Raw genomic sequence first — 26761 nt, 5'->3', positions numbered from 1 at the left:
ACCATTAGTAAGTAATAAGGCCAGGATTTGAACCCAGAATCCTCACACTCCATGCTTGCACTTTAGTCATTACACTGATTCCTATCTCCCCTTCCCTTACAGCACCTTAGAAGTTCATTATGCCCCTTAAGAGCATACCTTCTTGCAAAAAAATTCCTAGCTAAGTCAGCTTCTTTTTCAAACTTTGCATGTTGATATACAGACTCCTTAGGTCCAAAGTTTTTATCCCCATTGACTTCTCTTTAATTTTTCCCTGAAACTTTCTGGGCATTTTTTCCACTTGCTCCTTTGTTTTATTCCCCCATGGTTTCAGGTTTTACAGTTGCATTTGAGTGTTTTTCTCCCCATCTCCCTTCCAAAATTTAAAGACTTCTTGATGATGTTGGCAAATTAGGGAATTAGACATTCTTTCCTAGCTTCGTGAACAATACTTTCTATAATGTGCTTTGTCTTGTTAGACTCTATGAAACCAATTCTTAGTACTGTCTATGTAGCCACCTGTTTGCTCCTTATATACTATTTTCTCTTCCAGGGCTATGACCTTTACTTTTAAAAAAGGATAAATACCATCTCTTCCTACCACCCACTACCCGTAAGTCCTTGAATTTTCATCTTAGATAGCAATTATATCAGTTTTCCATTCTGGTGGCACATTAAAACCACCTGGTACAAAAAAATAACAGTTCTCAGGCTCCACCCCAGATCAGTTGAGTCAGAGTCTCTGGGGATGAGTCCTAGACATAAATAGCATCTTAAAACTCCCCAGTATTTTAAAACTTCTGATGTGCAACCACAGTAAGATCCACAGCATTATGAGCTTTGTCTGGCAGTAACATTCATTCCTACTCGAATGAACAAAAGTGGGTACATTTTATGAGTCTTGGCAGGCTCCATCTCACACTAAGATTCATGCTGTAGGAAGACAACGTGTCTCTTACTTAGCTTGGCTACAGCTTTGCTACAGCTTTGTTCACAGAAATGAACACGTTCCATGAGGATTCTTTCCCGACTGCAATTATTAACAGCACTGTGCCTACCTCCTAAGGTCTGAGAATACTCCTAGAGCTTTGTGGGGCCTCTGGAATCACCCTCCATGGAGAGCCCAGCACCTTTGGTAGACTTCCAATTGCGTGTTGTTTTTTTCCTGTCTCTCTTGGCACATGTTCTTTTGCTGATTCTTCTCTTGTCATTTATGTTCCTCTACATGCTTAAATCTTTTTTTTAATTATTATTATCTCCTTTGAAGAAGACTTCCTTCTACCTTTGAATCAAAGTCAGAGAAACAACCTAAGGTCTATTCATCTTATTTAACAGGAACCAAACTGTCACTTAGAGTAGGACCCAGCTAGACAGGAATACAAACAAAAATATTGCATATTAAGGCTTAATTAAGGCTTTGTAGAGCTTACTTTTTAGCTGGGAAGGAAAAAAACAAAGGTTTATGAAACCAGTGGTCATCGTGATATGGTGTCTCCAATATTCAGGATTCTCAGAGAAAGCGTCTTAAGGAAGGTAGGCATTGAACTGAGAGCCTTTCAGAGTAAAGTAAAGAAGGCACAGCATGTTGATTAAACAAACATCAGTGACGGTGTGATAATGGCATTTAATATGGAGAATTGTCCCAAGGAGACTGTGAGATCTGGGGAAGAAGTTTTAGATAGGCCAGGGTTGGACTAAGAGAGAAGAATAATTAGTAGGGTGGTAAGATTAATAATTCCACCTACCACAATTCAAATCAATTGCTAAACTGTAAACTGCAACGGTCAAACACTGTTTTCTGTGTGCTCCTGTGCTTAGTGTAGTACCTAACAAAAAGTAATCATATAAAATATATTCATGGAATGAATAAATTCTTCTCAACCTTAAGGAGATACCATAAATCCCTTTAGAAATTAGGTGAAATCTATAGACTCCTTTCTAGAAAACTTCAGGTAAATGCAGATATTTATATACACAAATAATTCTACATAATTGCAGGGGGGGGTCAAGGACTCCCTATAATTCTTTTAGGGTCCTCAGGTTGATAATTGATGATGTCATACATGCTTTTATATATTATTTAGACTCTTTCCCATGGTTTGAACTTACAAGAAATTAATTGAGTTTTGCAAGCTGTAGAAAAGTAGTCTAGAAAAGGAATTATGGATAGATTTTGTTGTGAAGGATAATATCTATTTTTATGAACACAGTGCAAAGTCTACTTTAGGCAGTTTTTCAACCCAATTCTTTCCCATAATCCTAACATACAACTAAGTCATATGGTTTGGAAAAACTGATGTTTTTACAAAGAGCATTCTTCTGTAAAATCTTAATGTTTCCCCATGACAATATGAAGTTGCTTTTGTTTTTTACTTATATAACCTTATGGAGTTAAAGAAAATTAAGAGTCACCACAAATTGTGTCAAAAGAGACAGTGTTTCTAAAATTTTTTCTTTTACTTTCTATATACAAGGTATTGACCGAGATAGTCTTTAGTTAAACATGGGCAATACCACAATAGGAAGATAATATCTGCCTACCTATTTGAACATTTTTCAGTAGTCTAGTACAAGCTGTGACTTGATTGTGTTTTGGCTAAGACAGAGTGGGAGAAGGCATTCTTAAGAATGAAAATTTTGATATTGGTGTCTAGTTATGGGGTTCTTTCTTGTTCACCTCTCCTGCCTCCAAGCTTTGCTACCATGTTTTTTATAGTCAGTTCTCAAGTGTCTGCGCTTAACAACGAATTTGAATCATATTCCTCAAACAGATTATTTTTCTATTTCTCTGTGATTTTCTTTGAGTTCTTTGTGCAACTGCACCAATCAGAAATAATGGAAAGAAGATTGCAAGTGACAAGGGAGGTCAGGACGTTGTTGTCATCATTGTTATTTGCCATTCTTGCTACACAGGTGACCGGGAAGTTTTTAAACCACTGTTGTCATTAGTAGCCACCAGTAGTGCAAGGTGAAGAATTCTATGAAATTATTTAAAGCAGACATAAAAAATAAATATAAGAAAACATCTGAACTCATCAACCAATTCTGGGACTTTTCTGGGAGTCTCCCTCCAATAATGACACCCAGAATATCAGCAGCCACTTTGTCCCGGCTGAGCAGGTGTGTTGTCTTTCAAGAGCAGTTGGTCTCAGTGTGAAATGGATTTATTGATACATAGTCTGTGCTATGCATCAGTTATACATGTACCGTTTCAACTCATCCTTAAAACAACCCTAGGAAATTGTTCCCATTTAATAAGTGAAAACCAGAGGTTCAACTAGGTTATTTTATTGACTCAGGGTTACTTACCTATTCAGTGGTAATCCTGAAATTTGAGTCCAAGGCAATTTTATTCTTAAGGTACCTTACTACACTCCCCCTCCTACTGAAAAAGTTTTGCTTAGACACCCTACCTCCCCTTCCAGCCCTGTTTCTTGGGCATATTTTATTTTCACAAGGGACCTTGTGTTTTCTGTGCCTGTGGGCTAGGTCAGGGGTGGTGAAGCCAACAGAAAGTAGCTTCATTTGACCTTTGGGACCTTCATGTGACTGTAACTTTAAAATCTGCAATGGTAGAAATATTTTCCCTGTATAACATGTAAAATGAGAATTGATATTTAAGTCCTATGAAAATAAAATCTGGATTTAAAAATAAGTACATGTTTATTGTAACATCTAGGTTCACTTTCTCCAGCAATCACCCTCATTTTATAAAACCGAAACTTTATTAAGCAATTATTTGTGCCAAGCACTATGCTGAACAGTTTCCCATACATTATTGTATTTAACCCTCTCAACAGTTCTATGGCCTTTTTAGAAAGAATCATGCCAATAATCAGAGCAGGGTGGTGTGGTTGCTATTATAATGACAATGATATTTTTCTATTGAGGTAGGTTTTAAAATACTACACTTACGACTTTTCTTATCTTTCCTTCCAGTAAAGGATAGATATTGTTTACAAGAAGCTTAGGTTAAGAATATCCAGTGAGCAGAATTCTATTTTAAAACTGTTAGAACTGACTGAAGGAGTTTAGATACTGAGATAGATACTCTTAGGGCAATTCTACAATACAAGAGCAAGTCCAAAGGGTGTCCATGCATCTTAAGCTTTAAATCTAAATTTAAATTTAAATTTCCACTAACCAGAACTGGAGCGAATATCGATGTTGATCATAGAAAGAGAGATGTTTCTAATTAACTGACTTTAAAGCCCTATCTTAATCACTTAGAGCATTCTTGTGCACATCTGTGCTGCAGGAGTAACTGGATTACCTCCATGGTGTGTAGGTCTGGGTGTGCGTGTATGTTTAAAGCGATGCTATAACTCTATCCAAATGGGATTCAGCACTGCTTTAAAGTTTAGAAGCAAATGTGTACTTAGTAACGTAGTTTAAAACTTGAAACCCACTTTTACCTTATGTGTTCTTCTCTTGTAAATTGGGCTTGTTTGCAGAGGGCAGTCATTTCAAACACTGTGACACATACATCCCAGAACTTCTTCCCTCTTCCTTCCATCTAACCTAAATGAGCACCAGAGCTAGGGCCTCTCATGTGGTTTTGCTTCTTCTGACAATGACATCAGTATCTTTCCATTTGCCTTATTTTTTATAAGATTGTGCCCACAATGAATGGCAGTGCCAGTAAAGGAAACTGAGTCCTAGGAGTAATTTTTCATTAGGGTAAATGAGGTGATATGGTAAACAAGTAAAACCTGCTGTGGCAACATGGCATAAAGCTGTGGTACAAAATGTTTGATTCTATTCCTGTCAATGTTTTCTAGGGCTTTTGTGCCTTTTGCATGTCTCGTGTGTATATATACTGATCAGTGGAACCATAATTCATACTCAGATATTTATTTCTATCAATGAATGACCAGATGGCTCTTGCCTATGTTAAAAGAGAACTGTTTTGCCTAATCAGTAACTCTGAGGGACATACATATAACAAACTAAGCGGGATGATCAGCTCTAGACCAAGTAAGAATCATGAAGCTGCCTTTCTCTACTTGTAAAGTTGGCAGAGGCTCACAGATGCCTTTATTCTTATTTGTTAATTGAAATAGTTTGTGTATTTTTCATACCAAAGCAACACATGCTCATTGTGGGAAACTATGGCAATAGAGACAAAATAGAAAAAGAATGCTTATAAATCAATTTTTACTACCCATCACTTGCCACTTGGAACTTTGAAGATGGGGATGAGGATAAAAGGCTGATGTTTATTTGAGCACATACTCTTGGCTGGACATTGTGCTCAATGATTTGCATAAATTAACCTATTTAATCCTCCTCACAACCCACTGATGTCAGTGATGGCATTAATTCACCTTCATAGAAGAGGAAACTGAAGCCCAGAGATGTTAAGTGAATCACCTGAAGTCACACAGCTGTTAGGTCACATGGTGGTAGAGCTAATTGAACCTGACAGCAAGCCCAGTTCATCTCTAAGAGTTAACGGATTAATTCTTTATCTGTTGTATATGTTGCAAATATTTCCTACACTTTTGTAGATTGCCTTTTAGTTGTATTTATGAAGCTTTGGATATACTAAAGTATTTTATTTTTGTGCAGATGAGTCTATTCTTAACTTTCATGGTTTCTACCTTTAGTGCCATGTTTAAAAAGGTCTTTTCCTATTCCTAGAGTATAATGTGTGAAGGAGAAAAAAAATGCTAACAGTACCAGAAGAAAATAACTACAAACCAGAAAGCCATAGTATCTGCCCAAGTTGTCACCAGTGGGAAGAAAAAGGGCATCTGAGAGAATGTTTGAAAGCAGTAGCAAAAGAGGAAATAAAGCTGTTCCCTCATTACACCCTATAGAGTCCAACCTGTTCAATAAACTAGTTCAATAAAGTGGCCTCCTCCCCTCCCCTTCAAGCTTCTGCAGCAAGTTCTAGTCTGGGAGAAGGGATGAGAGGAGAACAGAGTGGGGCCAGTTACGTAGCTCATGCTGTTTGAGGGCCTTGCTTGGGTGTCAGATGCCTTCTCTTGGGCAGTAGCCAGATACTGGTCTTTTGCATGGCACAAAGGTATGTTCTTCTGAGACACTCCTGTGGAGACATCACACACGGGTACTAATGTGGATGGACCCTTATCTGGGTGACTTCTCATCACCTCCTTCTCTCAGATCCTACCCCAAGAGAATGTCTCTTGCCCTATAAGCATAGTCCTTTCAGTACAGTTTAAGCCTTCCCCCCCATTCCTCCTTTGCCACTAGGCCCACAGGCAAACACATTGATATCTTTTCCCTTCCAAATGGTAAAAATGGACACTACTTCCATAGCTGCCGTTTCTCCTTCCCCTGCCATGTGAACAACTCTGGTTAGTCTCTTACCTTCAGAATCTCGAAATCAGAGCCATCACCATGGTCTGTGCTCCATATTTTAGGCCTCTAGTAGGTTCTCCCAAGAACTCTTCTATGCCCTGTTCTAGGAGTGGAAGGGGGCAGATTCTGAGTCTCGGCAGCTTGGCAGTCATCCAGCTTGGGGAAAGTGATGCCACCCCCCTCTGGCAGACATCTCAGTCCCTGAGATTTTCATGCAGCACATCTTCTCCTGTGAATTGCCTCCTCTCTAGTGTCTACCCTTTTTTATATATATAAGCTGTTAGAGATTGATGGGATAAGAGTATTTTAGAGAGAGTATTTCTATCTTTTTAGCATGTCCTGCAGCACCCATCACCTCTGTTTAGCATTTGTAGATAATAATCCTGGACATTAGAACAACTCAGCTGAAATGCCAAGATAATAGGAAAGTTATTTGGAGTTATTTCATGTTACAGAGATATCATGTGGTAGAAGGATTCTAATTTTTTTTAAATGGATTGTTAGTTATCACAGATGCTTTCTGATTAGTGTATTTTTTAGTAGTGGCCCAAGCCATCAATAAATTGCTACTCATTTTTTCTAGAGGTATAACCCCATTACAATAAAATGAAAAAAAAATTATATCAAAGGAATGTTCTATATTGCAAAGCTATTTCTGTGTCACAGTGTGTAGTCCTTCGAAGCAATATTTTGTTGATCTTAGTGACAACAAATTCAATATATCTAATAATACTGCATAGCAGGTCTTCATTCTCTTTCCTGTTGATGTGACAGTCACTCTTTAATGAAACCTTATTTGATATACTATTTGCATTGTAGATCAGGAATGAAGAGCTGAGTTTGCTTAAGCAATAGCTGAGCTGTTTATACTTTTTATATTCTTCTATCAAGAAATAATTACCCTCCAACCAACCTTTACCTCTTTCCACTTCATGTATGCAAACCACCTAAATAAAACATACTGGAACTCCCAAACCACACATCAGTATACAGAAATAATCAGGACCCAGAAAAGCATAAAATAATGTATACATAACCCTTTCCACTTCCTCACACTTAGGCATTCATTCATTCAGCAACTGCATATTGAGCATCTACTGTGGGCCATAAACCTACAAAGCAACAGAGTTGATTTTGCTCATTTATTTACACAGTGAAGTTAAGAATAAGATTTGTTTGAACTCAAATTCTATAAAATTGAAATGTTATTTCTGGCCTAAAAAGGATTTTGTAACAAGACTTTCAGTATCTCATAGGTTTGTTGCCTTATAATTCTCTGTTGGAATACATCTACACATGGATTGGTTTTAAATGGCTTTCAGCAGTTTACTGCAAGGCCTTCTAGCCATTTGCTGTCTGTGTACTCCCAACTAATACCCTGTTCTAGAATAATCTGGCTTTTAATACTCTTTGGGTTCAGTTATGCCCTGGCATACATTATTGAAGTGTTAAATGTATATAGATTAGGGCATGTATCGACAGTTGAGGTGACATATGCAATACTTTAAGATAGCCCATGCCAACAAGATACAAACTCTCAGTATAGCTAAATTATGGAATAATTGCTTTTTTTAAGTCATAAGAAATTCTTTTTTTAATATGACAGCTCCATTGATTACTTACTTTTTGTAGGACGTGTATTACATGGTTAAAGATATACAATTTCCATTTATATCCAATTTAGTATTTAAAGAGATGTTTGGGCATCTTTGTGGCTATGACCGAAAATAATAGTAATATAAACTGAATTGATATGAGTGTCTACTGAGAGTATTTGCCCATATTCATGAACCTATCTTCCAAAGAAAGGATATTTCAAGGTGGAAAGTAAAAAACTCCTCTGCAAATAATGTTGAACCTCACAATGATGTTCATTCACCATATTCTGAAAGAGGACCATAGATTGTTGTGATCCCTAAACAAACAACATACTATTTCTTTAAAAACTTTAGAAGGATATTCATGTAATATTAAAGTGTCTGATTATTCTTCTAATTAATTCTTTTTCCCATAGAGATTTGAGTTTGAGGGGGCGCTCTATACATACCTGCTGGTTGCCTGATAGTTTAAGTAAAGATCTTAGAATTTAGAAAACTGGTGAGTTGTTGTTGTTGTTGTTGTATTTCCACATTGTCTCAGTTTCTTCCAAGTTCCTTTTTTCTGCTGATTAAGATACTCTGTTGTGTTTATTTCACGTTAAGAGTTTTCCTCAAATGTCTGGTGGTCCCTGGCTGTGCATTCATATTTGAGAGCAAGACCATGAAAGATAATTAGAAGTTCTCTGTTCAGAGACTGGGCTTGTTGACCTGTGACCCTTCTCATAGGATGAGCAAACAGAAATTCAATTGTTGGTTTGTGTGTGTGTGTGTGTGTGTGTGTGTGGCTCCCCACACATGTCAGTTTTGCTAGGTCAGTCCAGTTAGTTTCCAGAGAAAGGCTCCCATAACCTCCTGGAAGGGGAATCTCCAGCTGTCTGGGAGCCAAAAGGAGGAAAGGTTCTGGAGAAGCATCACCAGTTGGATGGGTGTACTTTCACTTCATTGCCTTCATCCTTGCTTTTGGCCTTGCCTGGTCTGTGATTCAAGCACCTCCATGCCCCCACCTAGTTAGCAAGCATCCTTTCTGCTTTTGCAATGGGGACTGGGGGAAAGGGGGAGGTAGTTGCCGGGCTGCGTGGGCATGAGGAGGTTACTCAGGGAGTTGATTTATATAGAATTTTATATAGAACTTTATATAGAATTGCTATCAGTTCTTCTGTTTTCAGTTCTGCTCTACAACTACACCTCCAGAGGCACCTAGAGTGACCAATTCCTGAGTCTTTGGAAGTTTCTGTGGAGCACATGAACTTCTTCTTGGCTAACACCACACACACACACACAGACAAAATCACCTGCACTTCTAAACATGCTCTGCTTCCTCCTCTCTGCTCAAACACCACTCATCTGGCTGCTTCCCATCTTCTGAAATTCTGTTGATAATCTTTGCTATTGTCATCTCTCCCAGTTTTTCTCTCTGTCCTTGTGAGTATATATGCCTTTTTGAAAATTCCTCCACCATTATTTTAGCGGGAATTCAAGAGGCAGGTGGGATTGAACATTGGTTTCCACTCTGTCATGTTTGCCCCAATCTGTTCATACTGCAGCCAGAGTATATTTATTCAGACCCTCAACTTTCCAAATGGCTACAAACCCCTTCGCTTCTATTGTTGAGGGCAGAAAGGCCTCCCTCCCCCTGCTTATTTCTCAGGACTCGTGTTTTGTCCTTCCCCTCTCCCAGCTTCCTGCCTATGTCCACCCACTCAGGTCTCAGGCCACATTTTGCTTTTTATCTCTGGACCGTGTTCTCTCGTGCCCCAGGCCCTTTGCATATGCAGTTGCTCTTAGGACAAGCCACCTCTCACTCCCACCTGCTAATCATCACGGAGGTCTCCGCTTGTGATCACCGTTCTAGAGACCCTTCCCTGGTGCCCGCCCCACTCTGGGGCCGGGTTCTTATATCCTAACACCTAGTTTGTTCCTGATCAAATCACCTACCACATTGTATGTTTCATGAGAGCATCTTGGCTGTTTTGCGAGGCACAATCTAATTTTTGTTGAACCCTGAATCAGTTTTTCTTGCTGTGAACCTTTTTCACTCAATGTTTTCACTGCATATTTAAGGCCTTTCTTTACCTTAACCTTGCTTATATTCTAGTACCTCCCCAGCATGTCAGATATTTCAATTCTATCCATCTGTTATATTTTCATTCCCCCTTTTCCAAACTAGAAGGCATGGAAAACCTGAAATATGGTGTTCGTACACTCACTTTGTACACTTAAAAGTTTTATTTCAAATGTAAAATTAACAAAATTGTGTTTTCTAATATTAGTTCTGAATATTCAAGGTCAATTTGCATGGCTTTAAAATTAACAATATAATCAGAACTTGAAGTGAATCAATACTTGGTATCCTAGCATTTAATGTGGGAGCCAAAATAAAATGTGGTTGTGCTAGAAGTTAGATTTGCTGGTAATTTTGATTTATTCAGGTTGTGAATAGGCAAATGTAAAAGAAAAAAAAAGGACTAGATTTTTGATGCCCATCTGTTCATGCTTCAGAGATCTGGGAACTGATGTTTTAAATTTCCTGGTTTTATTTTCCTGGTTTATGCAGTTTTAAGAAGGAAAAAGACAGAACCTCTCAGTTAGAAAAATGGAGGAATAAAAATAAAGACAAGGAAAAGTGAAGGGTAGAAAAAGTACCATAGGAAAGAAATAATAGAAAGAGAGGAAAATATTTGTTTAATTTAGAACATTGAGCCTTTTTGCAATTAATGTGCCTCTAGGCATGTGTACAAATCTTTGATTAGTATACAAATAAAAAGAAGATAACATTAAAAGTGCTTGCCTTAAATGGATGGCTAAAGTATGACTTGTAAGAAGTGATAAAAAATACATCTTAAAGAAGTCATAGGTCTTTGGTTTATAAAATAGGCTGAACTGTGAAAGAGCCAGTAGAGTCTTAGATTAGAATGTTGAGTCTTTAGAATGTTGAGTCTTTTTCTAGTAACAATGACATATTAATATAATGATGATCTTCACCATTATTATCAATAATAAAAATAATTACATTAACTGAGTTCTTACAATGTGCCACGCAACATAGGAACAGATGCTACAAGGCAGCATTAATATTATCCCCATTTTAAAGACATTTAACTGACAGTTAGAGAGAAGACTCTTTTCCCAAGTCAGCCAGAAAGTGGCAGAGCCCTGAATTTGAAACCAGACGATATGCCTAGACCAATGCCTGACACTTTATGCCATTTTTGCCTCTTAATAATAATTTTAAGATAATTCTTAGACTTGATGAGATGCTGGATCCTTACTTCTGCAAGAAGTGTAGGGTTTGCCTCATCACCGTTGTACAGATGAGAAGACTCGGGTTTTGAAAGATTAAGTGACTTTATTCACAAATAAACAAAATTTTAAGAAAAATTCCTTTCCTGAAACTTCAAATATTTATTCTTTTTTATTTATTTTAATTTTTTAAAAGTAAACATTTGGCTTCCAAATAAAATTTACAAACATTTTCTCCTTTGTATTTCCCAAATTCTGTCATCAGTTTTGGTAGCTCGCTCTTCTTTCACAATATTCTCTTTTTGTCTCTCAAGAAATTTGCAAAAGAAGATATTACTATCCCATTTTACAGATTAGGAAAACTGAGGTTCAGAGAAACTGATTCGAATAAGCTCAAAACTACAGGGAGTGCCAGTGCTGTCCTGTGTATTGACACAGCCTGGATTCTCTCCCTTTCAACATACCTGTTGCTTGAGTGGAGTAACCTGAGGTGCTTCACAGAGATTTTTTTACCTGTCCCTCCCCCTCCAATAATCTTCCTCACAGACTTACTGTGGTGCCTGAACATATCTCAGTTGAGATTATTTTTCTCGAATGAAGGTATTGCCACTTTTGAAAGGTGAGGCGCATGGGCACAGAAGGTGGTAATTTAAGATGAGTTTCCAGCAAGACCAGTAACAGAGAGCCCAGCATGATTCAAAGGTGAATCCAGAGTGGAGCTTGGTTTCAGGATAAGCTGCAAGGAGACCCATGGTGGCAATCAGAAAGTAGCATAAAGATCTTAAGGGAATTGACCACCAGTGGGCGGAGGATGCTTAAAAGTGGAGGTAGGAAAATAAAGATTCCCTGTTTGCAGTTTAGCTTACGGCTTTGCCAAACTGTGTTGAATTACTAGAGTAAACCTTGTGTAAACGAGAGAGTTTGTTGTTCTTAGAGAGCTCTTTCTGGGGGGGAGCGGGGATCGTGAGAAGTGAGTGTACATATGCTAGCAAGGATGGCTCTGGGTTTGATAAACATTTGTTCTGGCAACATGCAAGGTAGCTTTTCTTATTCTCATACATTCATAAGGACCTTAAATTTTCTGTGTGGGAGGAATATATCCTTAAGGGATTTTATAAAATTGAATAAGACAAACTGCTCATACTAGTAGGCAGTTTAAATTAGCAATGTATACAATCTAAAACACTCTGAAATTAAGAGAGAATGGGGAATTGAGACATAATTATTTAATTTAAATAATACTAATCACATACACTGTGTTGCCGGAAGAGGTCATATAAGCAAATGGAATAAATGAGGTTATCTGGAAAGTGTTTGATTTTCAGAAATGACTCTTAAAAATGGTGGTGGGAAATAAAAATAAAAAGAAATAGGCTCATGAGAACAGAGCCGTCTTTTCCTTATAACATCCCATATATTCCACCTACTTAAAGAACAGACGTCAGGAAATGACATACCTTTTAAAGCAGAAGAGAGGAAGCCAAAACTTCTCTCTTTGACAATGGAAGCTTCTCTTTTCAATGAAAGATGCTGTCTTCACTGTCTCATCTCTGGGACCAGACGTCGCTAATGAGGCCAGTCTGATGCCCACAAGCTTTCTTTCAGTTTCCTCATGTATTTCTCAGGCCAATAAGTAGGGTTCACTTGTTAATTTTAACTGTAGCTAGTTTCTGTGGATCCTGTCTGTCTTCCTGTCTTGTCACAAATTTCTTCATGGTGCAAATAAGACACTCTTGCCCGGTACCCTCTCACAGACTGCTGTCAGTATTTCATATTGGCTTTAAAAGTCAGTACCGTGGGAGGCAAATTTTGTTTGAGGCACCAAACCTTGAACATCTAAACAACATGGCCTCACCAGCCACAGTGGCGTTAGAAGGTTGTTCCCAAAAGCAACTGTGGTGTGTGCGTGTGGACGGTGATTGGCTCATCTGTGATTCGAGCTTATTCAAATAATGTTCTGCCAGGAGTTTCTTACTGAAACATCGTTCATAGACATGTGCCGCCTATTTTATGAATATTTGCTCTTACCCCTCACCAGTAAAGAAGAGCATGCAGCCATAGTACAACTGACCAGCCAAGCATAAGTCTGTCCTTCTGTTTAACGTTGTAGTCTCTAAACATCTAGTTTTAAATTATGATGGATTTCCTTGCTTGTGATTCCCTTATTTAGTAAAGATAGTATGGCAGGAGGTGTAAGAGGTAAATATATATATATATATGCATGAAAATGCTATATAATGATTTTTACTTTACGCTTTATAGGTTTATACAGATCTGTTCACCATATAAGTGATATATTGGACACATGTGGACTAGCATGATTTTTTAATTATCTTTGATATCTGCTTATGTGTCTAAATTCTAAAAATGTTAATTTTGTAATTAATTTCCAACACATTGTTTGGTAACAATGAATAGTTTCGGTTGTAAATCACCCAAGGCCTTAGATCACTGAACTGCCTGAATGTGTCTTCCCAGTTAGTTTTGGAAAAGTTATTTATATTTGATTCCTGTTTCCTCTCTCCTCAATTTGGTTTCTATCCAGGAATCCACAGAAATCACTTTGATAAAAAACGGTTGATATTTTTTTCTGCTGTCATCCATATCAGCCTTGAACCATATCTTCTGTCACATTTTTCACAGGTTCTCCTGATTTCTTTCAGAATCCTTTTTGTCTGCTGATATGTCACATTGGTATATGGCCTCTGGTATGGGTTTCATCATTTTCTCACATGAATGCATTTTCCCATTCCTTCTGTCATCTCTGCTATACAAAATATGCCACCACCCATCTGGCTGTCCCATGCTTTTCAGGCTCTGGCTGTGTACGTCCTAGGGTCTCAAGTAGTGTTTCCCAGGGTATCCTTTGTTGACCATTAAATTCTTAAGGCGCCTCTCCCAGGGGAAGGGTGGGTGCGGAGTACAGGTTTCTTGCTCCATTGAGCATTAAGTTCGGCAAGCCATAAACGTAGCTTCATCATTTAATAGGTGCTCAATAGATATTTATTGAATGAACAAAAGAATGAAGAAACGAGCATATTTATAGCATACAGTAGCATGTATTTTGGGAAGTTCTATAGTGAAGGAGTGTTTCACTTTATTTAACTCAGCATTTCCCAAATTTGTTTTCTCATAAAACCTTTTCTGGTGTAACACCTACATGTGTCCCATGGAATTAGTGTTGCACAAAACCCACCGTGAGCACCAGCCCACAGGCCACAACACTGGGGGGACATTACTCCTCCCTCCCCGAAACCCAAGCTGTACAGAGACATGCTGAGCTTCATTAACTCCCCCTCTCCTGGCCTGCCCCACGTGCAGGCCGGTTTCCCTACCCCGGTGCCAGCGCTCTTCTCGCTCTTCACTGGCTCCAGTTTGAATCATCTTTGATCCATGACACTCTTTCTCTTTCTCTTCGATCATCCACTAACTTGCATCATCTTTTCTTCACCTGCTGTCTTCCAAATGTGTTTTGAGAAGCAAGACTATTGGTAATCTCTGTCTTGTGGACTTTTATCCTTGGGCATTTATTTATGAGCTTCTACATATACTGTATTAAGTACTTTTTATTAAAATCTACCAAAAGACAGTTGTTAGCAGTGGGTTCCACCATGGCATACATTTCAACTATGATATTCTCTTCAACAGCACATGAATCAACATGAATGTCCTAAGTTGCCTTGCATTAACCTCTCTGCCTTCCTCTTGACTATCTCTGAGAGTCAACTACACATACTGTGGCCTTTCAACTTTAGCAGAAATAAGCTAAGGTGCCCAGAGCATTTCTTTTACCTGTCATTAGTCTTGGTGTAATTAAAAACATCTCTCAACTCTAGTTTTTTCCTTACGGATCTGGCATTTGGCAGATCAAACCAGAGGCCATATACCAATGTTGACATATCAGCAGACAAAAGGGACTCTGAAAGAAATCAGGAGAACCTGTGAAAAATGTGACAGAAGATATGGTTCAAGGCTGATATGGATGACAAGAGAAAAAAACATCAACCACCAAATATCCTATAAAGCATTTAGTCATTCCTATAGATACAGCTCTAGGTTTGTGTGTTTGGACGTGCAGAGGATAGGAGGGATGTAAATTTAGGTCTAGAGAATACTTGTTCCAGCTGTGTCTTTAAACATTGCTCAGCATAGTATTGGGGGTTTTGGCAGTGCCTCCAAAACCGTGTTGGGGAACAGAGGGTGGGAGGAAGGGAGTTTGAGAGGAGAGATGGCAGGAGGGAGGCTGTGTGTTTCTGTTTCACATATTGACTATCGGTTGGAAAAAAGTTGAGTGCATGGGTCCCATGGCTGATAACAGTTTGGAAATGATTACTGTAAAAATCAGAATATTTCTAAAAGTAGAAACAGGTTCTGATGGAGCTTCTGAGAGATTCGGAAACAGAGAGATGTTCTGTGGGTAAGATGGGCAGTAGCATTTCTTTATGAAAAATGAAAGAGGTTATTATTAATAAATGGCAAACCTGATGTGTGCTCTAAAAGGCAACTCACTGTTTTTCTTCTGACTCTTTCTTTTCTCTCTTTCACTCCTTACCTCAGGACCTTTTCTCTTCTCATTAGCACCTCCACTGGAGTTGGGAGCTGGGGAAGAGAAAGGAAGTGTTCAGACATGTGCCCATTTGCATAGACACTTCATTGAGTTAATGCCAGATCACAAACATTCTGTCCAGTTCTATAGAATAGCCAGTTTTCACTCCATCAATAAGGTATTATTTTCTTTTTCAGCATAGAACAGTTTATTGCCAGGCTTCTCTTAACTGTATATTATAAATAGTGTCTGATTAAGAATGTTCTGTATGGGTTAATTAGTGTGGTGACTATTATTAAGCAAACTGCTTGTTAGTATTATGCCTATTTGATCTTGGTATTGATGTGAAGTAATTGACCATAGAGCTACATTTAGAAAAGCTGAAATAAAGTTTTTTGATTTCTATTATGGCAATAAATTATTTATATTAAACATATCTATGAAAATATTAGTTTCCTGGCATAGAGAATCAGAGTAGACTCTGTGTGGGATGGTAGATGAGGTTTGGTTTTGTATGTTATTAGAAATATTAATACATTTGTCCAGCCTGCTTCAAGACCAGCTCTATTGAAACAAAGTAGTAAAAAATTATTTCAGCTTCTGCTTTCATTCTTGCTGCAAAGTATATGAGAACTAAAGTGTTTTTAACTTTCCCCAACTAAAGGAAGGATCCTGTTAGATTCAGCTAATTGCCTAAACATTTCTTTTGGTGATAATCACTATAATAAATAAACTAGTACAGAAAAATATGAAAAGATGTTATAAACAAGGAAAACATAGCTTGTAGCCACCTTCTTTCAAGTACTGGATTGTTATCTATATTATTTATTGGTATTTTGTCCAGTTCTGTTATTAAGTTTCCCTAGCCATAGCATTTCCATGGGGGATTTATTCCATGAGCTAATAAATTACACCATCAGGGAGTTTTTCTTGAAATTCAGCTTAAATTTTCCCATTCTTAATTTCATCTCATTACTCCTAGTTATACCCCCTTGTACCAGGCTAAATAATTATTCTTTTTCCTTAGAGACTCCTATTATGTACCCCTCTAGTTGTCACTTAACCAGGCTATTCATATTTAGCTCCTTTAATCTGTCCTCATAAATCAATTCTTCCATTGCCTTAATCATGATTATTGCTCTGCTAAGAACCCTCTAATTTTCGAACATACACAGTTCTTAGGTGCCCTAGATGAACTCAGCATTTGCACAATATTCTATCCCGGCAGACTTAGTATCTTCCTTCCCTGTATGACAGGATCCTGGACTAAGTGGCATCAGTTCGCTGGGTCAAATCAGCACTTGCTCATCTTGTCAAACTCAGGATGGGCTAAAAGTGTTTTTCCATGTGTCCTACTTGCATTCAAGGTTTATTTTGATTGTTTTCAATTTCGTGAGATCCGCAAGCTGTTTTGGTTACTGTCCCTGTTTTTATTATGCATCTTCGCATGCCCTGTCCTTATTCGCTACCACCTATCAAGTCAGTCATCCGCAACCTGTGTTAACACGAGATTCTATTTTTCCTCGAGAACATTTAGGAAACGTGTGGAATAAAAGCAAGCCTAGCACCTTGCCCACAGCTAAATTCCTTGTCAGTTACCAATTCCCATTGTTTACAACCCTTTAGCCAATCTCCTGTCTCTTTTAATTTGCTATTTTGCTCACATGCTGGCCAATATAAATGGATTTTATGAGTAAGATGGGTCATGATACTGTTTTCTAAAATGAAGATATGTTGTTTCAATGCCCATTGATTTTTTTTTTTATTATTGGGAATCCTTCGTGCACTCTTTTATAATTCTGTTAAAATCCCTTTTAAGCTTGCCTGGCATTCTTTATCCGACACAAACAAATAGGTTACTTCACTTGTTTTCTAAATATGTACAGATGTTCCTTCTCTTACCATTTGTTCCGTTTGTTTAGGAGAAGTTGAAGATATTGTGATCATCATTTTTTTTTTTTTTTTTACGTTTTGTCATGATTAGTGGGAACTTTTGTTGTCGTGTTTTAGATCCTTAGAATTTGCTCGGTATTTTGAATTTGTTTCAGGAGAAAGTTGATTCGTCCCCCTAATATGAGGTCTGAAACTCCTATCTATAAATGCCCAGGTTTCTTTCCATTTTAAAGTAAGGACTAAATTTGTTATTTAGTTAGGGCATACTTAAGGGGCTAGTGTCATTCTTTGTGTTTTATCTCTCTTTATACAATCATCTGTTTATTACTTGGAGGATTCTTACATATTCCGTTGATTTTTCTCAAGGTATCTGAAATCAAAATAGACATTTAAAGGCTTTATTGAAACAAACACAGAAGCCTCCCCTGCCCCCCAAACAAGCTTTCTGATTCTGGAATGTGCATAGGATGCTACAGCCAAAGACTGTGTTTCCAGCTTCCTCCCGTGGACGCACTGTGCCGAGTGTTGCTCTGGCCCCTGTTCTCAGCCCTAGCTGTGCCCGCTCCCTGTCTCTGCAGTGACTGTTCCAGTCCCTCAGCTCGCTTCTTAAACCCCATCTCCACCTTTACTCACCTCACCTGAAATAGTTGACCTGGCCTAGCACTTCAGTGACACAACTCCTTTGATTCCACACCTGCCACTTAAAACTGGTTCGTTTGTTGGGGGGGTGGGGGGGGTTAGCTTCATTTTTCTCTCCTTCTTGCCTCAGCTTTGCAAGAAAGCTAGGTTTATTTTCTTTTACAAGGCCCTGCATCCCCTCCTCCCCCATGCCGAGAATCCTGCACTATAACATACGTTGTTTTTCTACTTCCATCTTGTAAGACTTTTCCATTGCTTCAGGATCCTGCTTACGTCCCTAGCAAGTGTCCCCAAGTGAATTATCCTGTGTCCATGTGCCCCATTGAAAAAAAAATACAGCCTTACCTTCCTCTCCCTTCTCCTCTTCCATCTCCTTCTGTCTGCCCCCTTCTCTGACTTTCACACACACTAACTTCCTACAGTCTGGTTTTTGCCTGTGCCATTCCACAGGGACTGCTCACCGCAGTGGCCAGTGACCATGGTGTGACAAGGCCAAAAGCTTGTTCCTGCTACTGTAGCACCTCTGCAGTGTTTTACGCCCCCTTCTACACATTCTTTTAGGGTTCTTGATTCCCGTTTTACACATTCCTTGAGGGCTCTTGATTCATTTCAATAGTATCATATTACTTTCTTGGATTTTCTTTCTACTCTCTTAGATATTCCTTTTTGCTCTCCTTCCATAGTTTTTCCTTCCCACCTACCTCCTAAGTGCCTGTATTCTCTATTCTTTACTTACTCAACAATTCGGAGGAGGACCCAAGTCTCTGGATGGGCCTCAGGAACTCAGAAAGCACTCAGTTAATACTCTGGCCCAGTTTACCCCTCCAGACTTCACGTCCTAGACCTGCGTCAGCCTCTTCAGGTTGTATGTTATTCCACAAAGAGTGTGAGTTCCTTCACACCCCTTTTTCTTTAATCACACTGTTCTCTCACTCCAGAACTTCCCTTCCCTGCCTTGAAAGATGCTTCACCTACAACCCTCTTTAAGCCTTTATTGATACCCAAGTCAGCATTAATCTCTTGCTCACCTTGGTTTAAAAAACTGGAGTGTCCATTGTGTGCATAGTATGTTCCTACATAGGTTAGTTGGCCATTCACATGTCTGTCTCGCGCTCTATTCTAAGCACTAATGGTTTGCTCCCCAAAAGATGGTGAGTTCCTTGAGGATAAATCCTCTATTTGTACATATGACTCACAAGTTTTAAGTTATATTAGAATTTTTTAAGATTTCGCTTTATTTAGATTCTCTGTCGATAAGTATCAGATCTTAAACTCTGTATGATAAAGTATAGGAATATAAGGGGAAGATGATAATGAAAAGATATTAAAATATACTTTAGGAAACATTGATGAGGTCAATTTAATAAAAAGTATTGCAGGTGCCAGAAATACAGAATAGTACTGAGCAGAAATGGCAAGTGTTAATCAAGAAAGGTATAAACATTTTTGTAGGTTAATGAACAAGTATGGCTTGAAAATAAGCACTGAGCTGTTTGGTGATTGGAAAACACAAAATGAGTAATGGGAGAGTGAGAAAGCATCTCTCGAATCTTATGTTTTATGGTATTTGCAGTGCAGGATTTATAGCCATAGAAACTCTTTAGAAACCATTCAAAAACAGCCTGGTCTGATTTCAAACTTTTGAACTTTCTCTTAGTGGCCACTACTTCTTGCACTTTTCCTAGAATTTTTGTTATAGCATCTTTATTTTTTCTCAGTTTTATATATAATCATTATGTCTTTACAGGAAGGTAAAGGACAAATTTTGCATATTTTTTTCCACTAAAAGTACATTGCATTCCCTTTTTGTAACAGATTCATGCCCAAGCACAAAACAACCCATTTAAAGAAGATGCTCAGCCTTAAAAGAAATGGTGGTGCTGCTTTATCCGTGGACCTTCCATTTCAACCAGAGCAGAGAGATTCCAGGAATTTATTGAAGGATTTTAATTCAGAGTACAGTGCACCCGCTGGCCTTGATCCTGCACAGCAAGGCAATCTGGGTAATTCACTAATGCAGGAGTCAGACTTGAAAAAGTCCAACTCATCAGATAATTCAAGCTCTCATCATGGGGAAAATAAACAAGATCTGACTCTTAATCCATGTGACATTTTGGATGGAGTTGATGATCACCAAAGACCACTACACATTGTCTGGCCTCACAGGTGGTAAGTCAAGACATGCTAGTTTAGTAAAAGTTGTAGACATAGACCTGGTAATAGAAAATATGATTGACTGATGATTGACTTATTAATTTGCTGTTGCTATAGCTTTAGAAAAAAAGGTTAGTTTACTGTGGTAGTACTACTTATGTGGTGCCGAGGTGGTACTACTCAATATCTTTACATGAATGGTTGTGTGCTTAGATTAAATTTGAATTGCAGATAATTATTTGCAGTGTTTTGCTCAACTAACAGTAGCTAGGCACTTCTAGGAAATCAAATCTTATTCAAGAAGTTTCAAGGTATCAGAATAGGATTCAATTTTATATGTATTTTATATATATACACACATACGCAATCATCACAAAACTATTTCATATATGCACATTGATAAAGCAGTATTACCATGAAATAAGAACAATTTCCATTATTTACTACTTTGACCAGTTTCAGCTGGGTGCCCTTATTTTACTTACCATGATCTGTATCAGTACATTTGAAACTATTTCCCTTCACCCCAATGCCTCTGTATTGTGCTAAGCAAAATACTTTCTATCTAGCTGAATCTTTTCTAAACAGAGGAAAATCAACTGTGGTGTGTAATCCCACCAAATATAAACTCATAAACTTAACCCTGGCTCCTATAAATTAGGATTTAAAGAGGTAAAATGTCCTGATAATCTTCTGGTATTAGGCATGAACATTTTAATCTAGTTTTTATTCCTCCCAGTTAGTTTAATCTGCATGTGGCCTGATTAGAGTTCACTTCCCCCACAGATTATGGTCTCTTTATTGCAGAGATGCTGGGCTGATCATTAGGTCCGATTTTCTGAGAGCAACTGTTTGCAGGTGAAGTAATAAGCACACTACACCGGCCGGGCAAAGCGCCTTTGCCGAGGATTTGACTTCCAGCACATTAAAACTCCAGAAGCCCTCCCAGTGATCTGCAGCATCTGGTACCTAAAGGGATTTTCATCTTTGATTCTAAATGTACGAACGTAAAATTTAGGGATTGAAAGTTGATGTGGAATGTGTTTTTGGATTTGTTTGTTCAACTTCACACTTCCAGCAGAGCCTTTCTAAGGGAGTAACATTTATTTTTAAATCATATTTGACTTAGAATGTGACAAAGTTCTTAGTATTCCTTCATGTTATTTTAAAATGCAAGGGCTCTGGATGAGATTAACCTGTTTCAAGGTAAAATAGATGTCATCATTTACTCCCTTCCGAAAAGCCTTTGCTTTTATTCTGCTAACCATTGGTGGTCTCTGAAGTCATATTTATTGCAAGAAAATCAGTTCTAAAAAGTTTGGTTCTGGGTTATCATAAAAAATGTTAAATAATTTGCAGACTGCTGTTACAAAACAGCAATATGGAGGAAAGAGTGAGAACCATGTTATTCAGTACTTTGCACAAAATAAGACAGCTATGTTAATAAAATTAACAATATTAAATTGAATAATTCCCTCTCTTCCTTTGTATGTTTTTGCTTTAATTTAATTTAATTGCCTAAAGTTAGTTGCTTAAAGAGATGCAGCATTATGTTTGTGCACATTCTTATTGTTAAAGCTAAATTATTTTTAATTTGGAGAAGAGGGAAAAAAGCCGCATCAGCAAGAGTAAATGCCAAAATATAAAAGTAACACATTCATCCTTACGGGTAATATAGTAGAACATTGGAAACTTGGAGGTTGCCAGACACATAGCTAACATTAGGGCTAATTTTGAAAATCTAGCGTGCAGTCAATTTTACTGATGCCTGGGGACATACAAGGTAGAAGCTGACAAGAGAACTAATTTTGTTTGGGTTATTTACTGCTATGCATCATCCGCGAGTTCCCGCCTGACACACAGCTATATGAAGGGGGATATTATCACACACTAAAAATTTATGTTGACATTCGATATTTGTTCAATATGTCAGCAGTATTACTTTCATAATCAAAAGAGTAAGAAAAAGAGAAAAGAAAAGCACTTTATGCTCATATAGATATATCTTTTTAATAACAGTCTATAAGGTTAATATAGTTTACCTTTGAGAGTATACAATGAAAACAAGCAGGGTTAGGAGGGGAAATGACAGAAAGCATCAACCCGAGCTGTTTGTTTGCCATTACCTAAGCGAGCCATGTCAGCTCTCTGGCCCGCGTCTGATAGCTATTTGTTGTACAGAGAGCACAGCATAAAAAAAAAATATCAAACTCTTAATACTATTGTGTGCCCATAACCATCTGTCACTGCTAGCCTGGAGATGAGAGGAAGATTACGAGGAATAAACACTGAGCCGCCGAGCATTGGTAAAGCCTTCGGGCAAAAAACTCTTGTGGGGACATCAAAGACATTCTAATTCCGAGGCAGTCAAGGATTACAGTGTGTAACCTGTGCTGACAACAGATAAATGACTGGCAATATTGTGCCAGAGCTGTTGGGTCCTGCATGGAGTACTGATGATGATGATGATGATGATGTTATCTTGCAGAATGGACTCTGCTGGGATAATTTTATGATAAAACACTTTTTTCAAATGCCACTGGGTCTAGGCAGACATTTACTAGCTACAGGGGTAGCAATCAGTTTCTTCAAAATTTACTGTTCTAAGCCCATTAGAGTTCCAACGCAGCAAGACTCTTCAATGAAAATCTAAAAACGCCTATATTTTCTTTAGGAGAATTTATGCAAATATTGTGAGCTGAACTCCTACCCTTTACTGGTAGATGCTTTATCATCTGATTTATGTAAATTTGCTCATAAAAATACAGTTTATTTTTAATTGGTGAATATGAATTAGAAAATTAAGATTCTGGTTCAGCATTCATCAAACATCCCCAGCTACAAGCACACATTTATTTAGACCCCTGATCGTATGGGTGGAAGCCATATAATTGACCAGTCAATACGAATTGTATTCTGAAGGAAACTATGGTTTCTCCTAGAAATGAGCAGGGTTGTGTTTCTTATTCAACCCTCTTAGGCTGAGCTTTCCCCATCCTTGTGTTTCACATGTTCTTGTCGGTATTAAGAGCAACTTGAACTCCCTGCTTGCAAAGGGGGGGTTCTTTAGAGTAGGCTGCAGGAAGCTTTTCAGTTCATTGCAGTTTTACCTTGGCCATGTATCTCTTCCAGAGAGAAGGTATTTCAGGACAGGAGAATGCATTGATGCTTGTTTCCCCTAACAACATAAAGGAGAAATGAACACTGAAGAGGGCAATAGGGTTCTTACACCCTGTCATTACCTTGCCTGACAAAACAAAAATAAAACCCTCCTCCTTATCATAAAAAATATGCCCATGAAATCATGCAGTTGCGGTAGCCAACTCTAAAAATGAAGTGATGCTGACCTCATTGTGTTAGTTCCACGCTGGGATCATGAATGGTCTAAAATATAGTGTTAGCCTCTAACATATCTCGTACTAAGTCAACCAAATGTAGAGCCTACTTGCTAGAATATGTATCAAAATCAAAAGTGACATTTTCTAGAAGATACATTCTGGCTTTAAATCTGTGTTAAAATGTCTGTGCATGAGAACAGGCCCTTAAATGCAATGCTTGCCCCCTCTCCTCATTCCTTCTGAATCTGAGCTTGTCAAGGATTATAGTGTGCAACCTCTGCTGACAGTAGATAAATAACTGACAGTATTTTAGCAGAGTTTCTGGGTTCTCTGCAGAGTAATTTGTTTTCTTCTTTCTACTCAGTCTTTAATGTTTTGTTATAAACATCTATAGCAAAGCACGGTTAATAGAAATGACTTATAGAGAAAGACGTGTAAAAAATAGACTGCAATTGGCAATGCTTGCTTTTTTTAACAATTTTCTTCCCAAATATTATACAAATATTATAATATTATGCCAGGTTCCAACCCTTTCGTAAATATTCTTTTTATTATAATGGGCACAAAAGACACACTGTGGGAGGGACCAAGAAATAAAAACAAGTTTAGAATACATTGAAAGATCACTCTCTCAAGACCACAAATCTCAGACTCTTTGATCTCAAGATCACATCACACTCTCAAAAATTATTGGGACACCAAACAGCTCTTTATTTATTGAGATTATACCTATCAATCTTACTGTATTAGAAACTAAAACTGAGGAAAATGTTTTTAAATCTATATTAAATTATTTTAAAAGAACAATAAAGAACTCAATACATGTTAACATAAATAATGCATTTTATGAAAAATAACTATATTTTCCAAAACAAAAAAGATTAATGAGAAGAGCAACATTATTTTATATGTCTTTAAGTCTATAATGTCTGTTTAAGTAGTAGTGAGTTGGATTCATATATCTGCTTAAGTAATCTGTTGCAATATGTTGTTTTGGTAGAAGTACATGAAGGAAATTCTGCCTCACAAAGAGATATAGTTGGAAAAGTGAGGAGAGTTTTAATGACCTATTCAGAATATTTGTGGGTATTCTTCTTTGATACTATATCAGAACTTGGCAAGTAGGAGTTCCTTAAAGGTTAGCAGTAATGTGGAATCTGAAACCACATCGATGAATTCTTTATGCTCTAATTACTTGCAGTTTGAATGGATGTTGCGATATCATGCATTGGTGACTTGAAAAATATAGGTTCACTGAGTTATGTAGATCTTCCAAATGTTGGCATAATTTATTATTCAATATTTAAAAATTATATTTGTTAATATTGCCACTGATCTCGTAAGAGAAATTTCTGAGTATTAGGAAGCTGTTAAGATAAGAGTATAAATACAATTTTTCCAAAATTCTAATGTTTACTTAAAAGCTTGAATTTATCATTACAACAGATATTATCAGTTGTTTTCCTTGAAGTAACAGGTTCATGTGGTTCATATCTGAGGTGCTGTGTGCCAGATAGCCAAGTCTGATTAAGCATGGTTTGTCTATCAACTATTCTTTGATGTAAATTCAGGGTTTCATTTAAAAAGACAGCTATTAATTGTTTAGCTCACAACTCAATAGTATAAATACTTTTCCTCAAGACAGCCATTGTACTTTAGTATGCAGTAGAAGTATTTTGTGTATATTTCCCATTTAACTATAAAGAATGTTAAAAGATATCTATTAAAGAGATGAAATTTATTAAAATTAGTGGTTTTTACTGCTTCCTCAAGGACATTAAGTAAAACAGACATGTTTTTCTTTTCTTTTTTTTTTCTTTTACTTACTACATGTGTGAGTGGTGAAGAATATGATCCTGCTGGTTCAGTTTGGTGCCATTGCCTTGATTTACCCCTTGTTGGGTAAAACCGCTAAGGCACCAGCACTTTTACCCATCAGTGCTTTTGCACTATTGGGGCACATGTCAACACAGTGAAAAAGGCAAATCACATCTAAGGATCCTTACGAAAATAAGGTGACTTTGCAGGCAACTTAAACAGGTCCTGAATACTCTCAGGAATTCACAGTCTACCCTGTGAGAACCACTGTCCAATGGAAATGATAATGATTTATATAAAAATATGGCTGCCACCAGCCATATTTGAATTGAATGGCTATTGGAATTGGCTCGTTTTTAGTTCTCATAGACTAAATTTTCTTGCCCTGAATGTTAACATATTACAGTTTTTGGCTTAGCACTTGATAGCAAACACATGTTTATCATATATAAGAAAACTCTCTCAGACCAAACAGGATTTCTCTCAACATAGGCTAAGTAGTTTAGGAAGCCACAGGATAGAGATCTTTGCTACAAAAAATTCTGTTCTGATCTTAAACCCCTATGAAGTAGGGATACTCTGGTTAGGAAAAATAAGGTAGGAGTGGGCTGTGAGGAATATGAAGGCCTTTGAAATTATTTGAGTAGTTGTAGTTACAAGTTCTATCACTTTGGATGTGGAGAAACTGTCAAAGCTCTTCACTAAAAGTAGAATGACTTTTTATGAGCTGTATGGTATTTGCAGCATTTTCTGTAAAGTAATGGATAAATCGATTTATGCAAAGTTGATATAATTAAGGGTGTGAATTTGGAAAGGAAAAAGACCAGTCATTCAGAAATAGAAACAGTTTTGAAACATACTTAGGTAAATCACTGAAGTCAAACATGTGCCATAATATTGAAAGAATTTGACATACTATATTTTTAGAAACTTTGGCGATTTCTAACTGAAAAAAAGTGATTGATATAAAATGGAAAATTATACTTTATTACTTGGTAGTAAAATAAGTTACTCTTTTTCATTCTTTGACTCTCTGAGGTTTCAAAATACAGCTTTGAAAACAAAATTGATGACTGCCTTCTGAAAAGATGTGTTTTGGATGATTGGATAATATGCTTTTCAGGCCAAAGTAAACTTATCTTGGTTTTCTTGTTACTGAGATAACTTAGGAAAAGTTTGGTAAATAGGCCATCTTAAATCTTTCAGGTTTTACTGGTCATTACCTTATA

At 37.5% G+C, this 26761-nt stretch overlaps 1 protein-coding gene across 1 annotated transcript in view; it reads left to right on the top strand.

Moving 5' to 3' along the window:
• QTMAN (queuosine-tRNA mannosyltransferase) overlaps nt 1-26761 on the top strand; it is a 361975-nt gene that overhangs the window by 282301 nt on the left and 52913 nt on the right. Inside the window, 1 exon segment of the mRNA XM_012744761.3 lies at nt 20038-20391. Within this exon segment, the coding sequence (XP_012600215.2) occupies nt 20038-20391 (354 nt within the window).

The sequence above is a fragment of the Microcebus murinus genome, chromosome 8 (assembly GCF_040939455.1).
Source record: "Microcebus murinus isolate Inina chromosome 8, M.murinus_Inina_mat1.0, whole genome shotgun sequence".
Lineage (NCBI taxonomy): Eukaryota > Metazoa > Chordata > Mammalia > Primates > Cheirogaleidae > Microcebus > Microcebus murinus.
This window is presented reverse-complemented; position numbering and strand designations above follow the sequence as displayed.